Source organism: Macaca mulatta, chromosome 10 (genome assembly GCF_049350105.2).
Source record: "Macaca mulatta isolate MMU2019108-1 chromosome 10, T2T-MMU8v2.0, whole genome shotgun sequence".
In the NCBI taxonomy this organism is placed as follows: domain Eukaryota; kingdom Metazoa; phylum Chordata; class Mammalia; order Primates; family Cercopithecidae; genus Macaca; species Macaca mulatta.
In genome coordinates, this window is record NC_133415.1 from 30961921 (window position 1) to 30963507 (window position 1587).

Here is a 1587-nt window from a genome sequence, read left to right on the forward strand (position 1 = left end):
GAGCCAAGAACTGACCAGCCCAAAACATCAATAGGACCAAGGTGGAGAACCTGCTCTAGGCCTATCACCTGGCTCCTGTTCTCCCCAGAGGCCCAGGCCAGGTGCTTTCTAAGCTTGTTTACTCTGTAACCCCTGGGCAGAATCAGATGACACCAGAGGGTCCTGTCCTTGGCAGGGATGCCCCTCTAGGGTGTTTTAATCAACCCCTTGCTTCCCATGGCCCACAAAAGTAGGGACTCAGGTAAGCGCTCACCACAATGCCTCGGCTGAGCAGATTGTGATCTGCCAGTCTCCCGGGGCCCTGGGCCTTTGCCCGAGGCTGGTACTACAAGATCGCACAACAGTCAGACCAAACTCAGCAAAAAGTCACAAGCAGCTTTAATTCCCTAATGCAGTCTCCAGTGGGGATTTACAGCAACACTGCAGGACCAGGAGATGCTGAGTGGCTCAGCCTCCTCAGCGCTTCAGGCCATGGCTCCACCCTCTTCCACGCCAGCCTCTCCAAGGGGATGCATGCCCCTTCTGTCTTCAGTTCAAGGGACAGGTGTCCCGGCTGCAGTGGGTTCCATTTCTTCCTCCCACTCCCTCTCCCTCTCCTTCTTCTCGAAGCTGCGGGCCCCCATAGCACAGTAATACATAGCCTCGTCCTCAGGCTGTAGCTCAGCGATGTTCAAATACCCCTTGTTCCCGGCCACATCTTTGGATCCAGAGAAGCGAGGGGGTACCTGGGGGCCCTGGCTCTTGTCTGACTGTGAGAAGTACCTCAGCAGGAACCTCGGAGGGTGGCCCGGCCTCTGCTGGTACCAGTAGACGCTGTACACACTGATGTCATGGTCGTTCCTCAGGGTGCAGGTGAGGCGGATTGTGGTTCCAAGGGCTGAGGACATGGCCGACGGCTGATGCAGCACCGGCTGAGGACCACAACCTGGTGACACAGAAGCATGCGGGCCGTGGGGGCAGGATTGGGTGAAGGAAGGGGCAGGGGTCTTTGGGCTCTGGGGGTTCCCTCACCTGTGCAGTAGACAAGCAGCATGAGCAGGACAGGAGCCCAGGACATGGTGCAGACCCGCAGAGCTCTGACTTCTGTGGCCACGGTGCCTGGGGTCCCCAAGGGCTGGCGCAGTATCCTCCTCCCTGCTCTGAGAGGTGGGGCCGTGGCACACCTCGTTCTGGCCACTACCATCCTAGACTTTCTTCGGTTACTGGAACAGCGTGGGGGCAGCATTTGTGGCTCTGATCTTGCCATGTGGAAGCATTCAGAGAGGATGCACCTGCTGGAGACTGGGGCCAGTACCCTGGAGGCCTTTGGGTTAAGGTCCCTCAAGGGGTGTGACCTCAACTTCCCCCTGAAGAAGCTGAGCCCCAGAGAAATAAACTTTCTGTCCACACTTAAATGCTTGGTGAGCCAGAAAAGGAGGACACATCCTCGCGGGGTGAAAACACCTGCTTTGAACAGCAGAAGACACTGGGGGCCCAGAGCAGGTTGGGATGCACTGCCCCTTCCACACTCCAGCACTGCGTTCAGCCCATGCTCCTCTCCCTCCCAGAACCAAGCAAAGTGACTCAGGCTAGGGAAAGAAGCACCAG

General features: G+C 57.7%; 1 protein-coding gene across 1 annotated transcript; it reads right to left on the minus strand.

Moving 5' to 3' along the window:
- Nucleotides 1-355: 355 nt before the first annotated feature.
- VPREB1 (V-set pre-B cell surrogate light chain 1) lies at nucleotides 356-1085 on the minus strand. The gene is made up of 2 exons (NM_001413629.1): nucleotides 1012-1085; nucleotides 356-925 (listed from the first exon to the last, which is right to left on the minus strand). The coding sequence occupies exons 1-2, from the start codon at nucleotides 1055-1057 to the stop codon at nucleotides 534-536; spliced, it is 438 nt and encodes a 145-aa protein (NP_001400558.1). The 5' UTR covers nucleotides 1058-1085; the 3' UTR covers nucleotides 356-533.
- Nucleotides 1086-1587: the final 502 nt, after the last annotated feature.

Excerpts from the sequence above, each read along its gene's own strand:
- VPREB1 (NM_001413629.1), bottom strand. The coding sequence starts at position 1,057 with ATGTCCTGGGCTCCTGTCCTGCTCATGCTGCTTGTCTACTGCACAG. Across the intron at positions 926-1,011 it reads GCTGCTTGTCTACTGCACAG|GTTGTGGTCCTCAGCCGGTG; the intron begins GTGAGGGAACCC and ends CTGTGTCACCAG.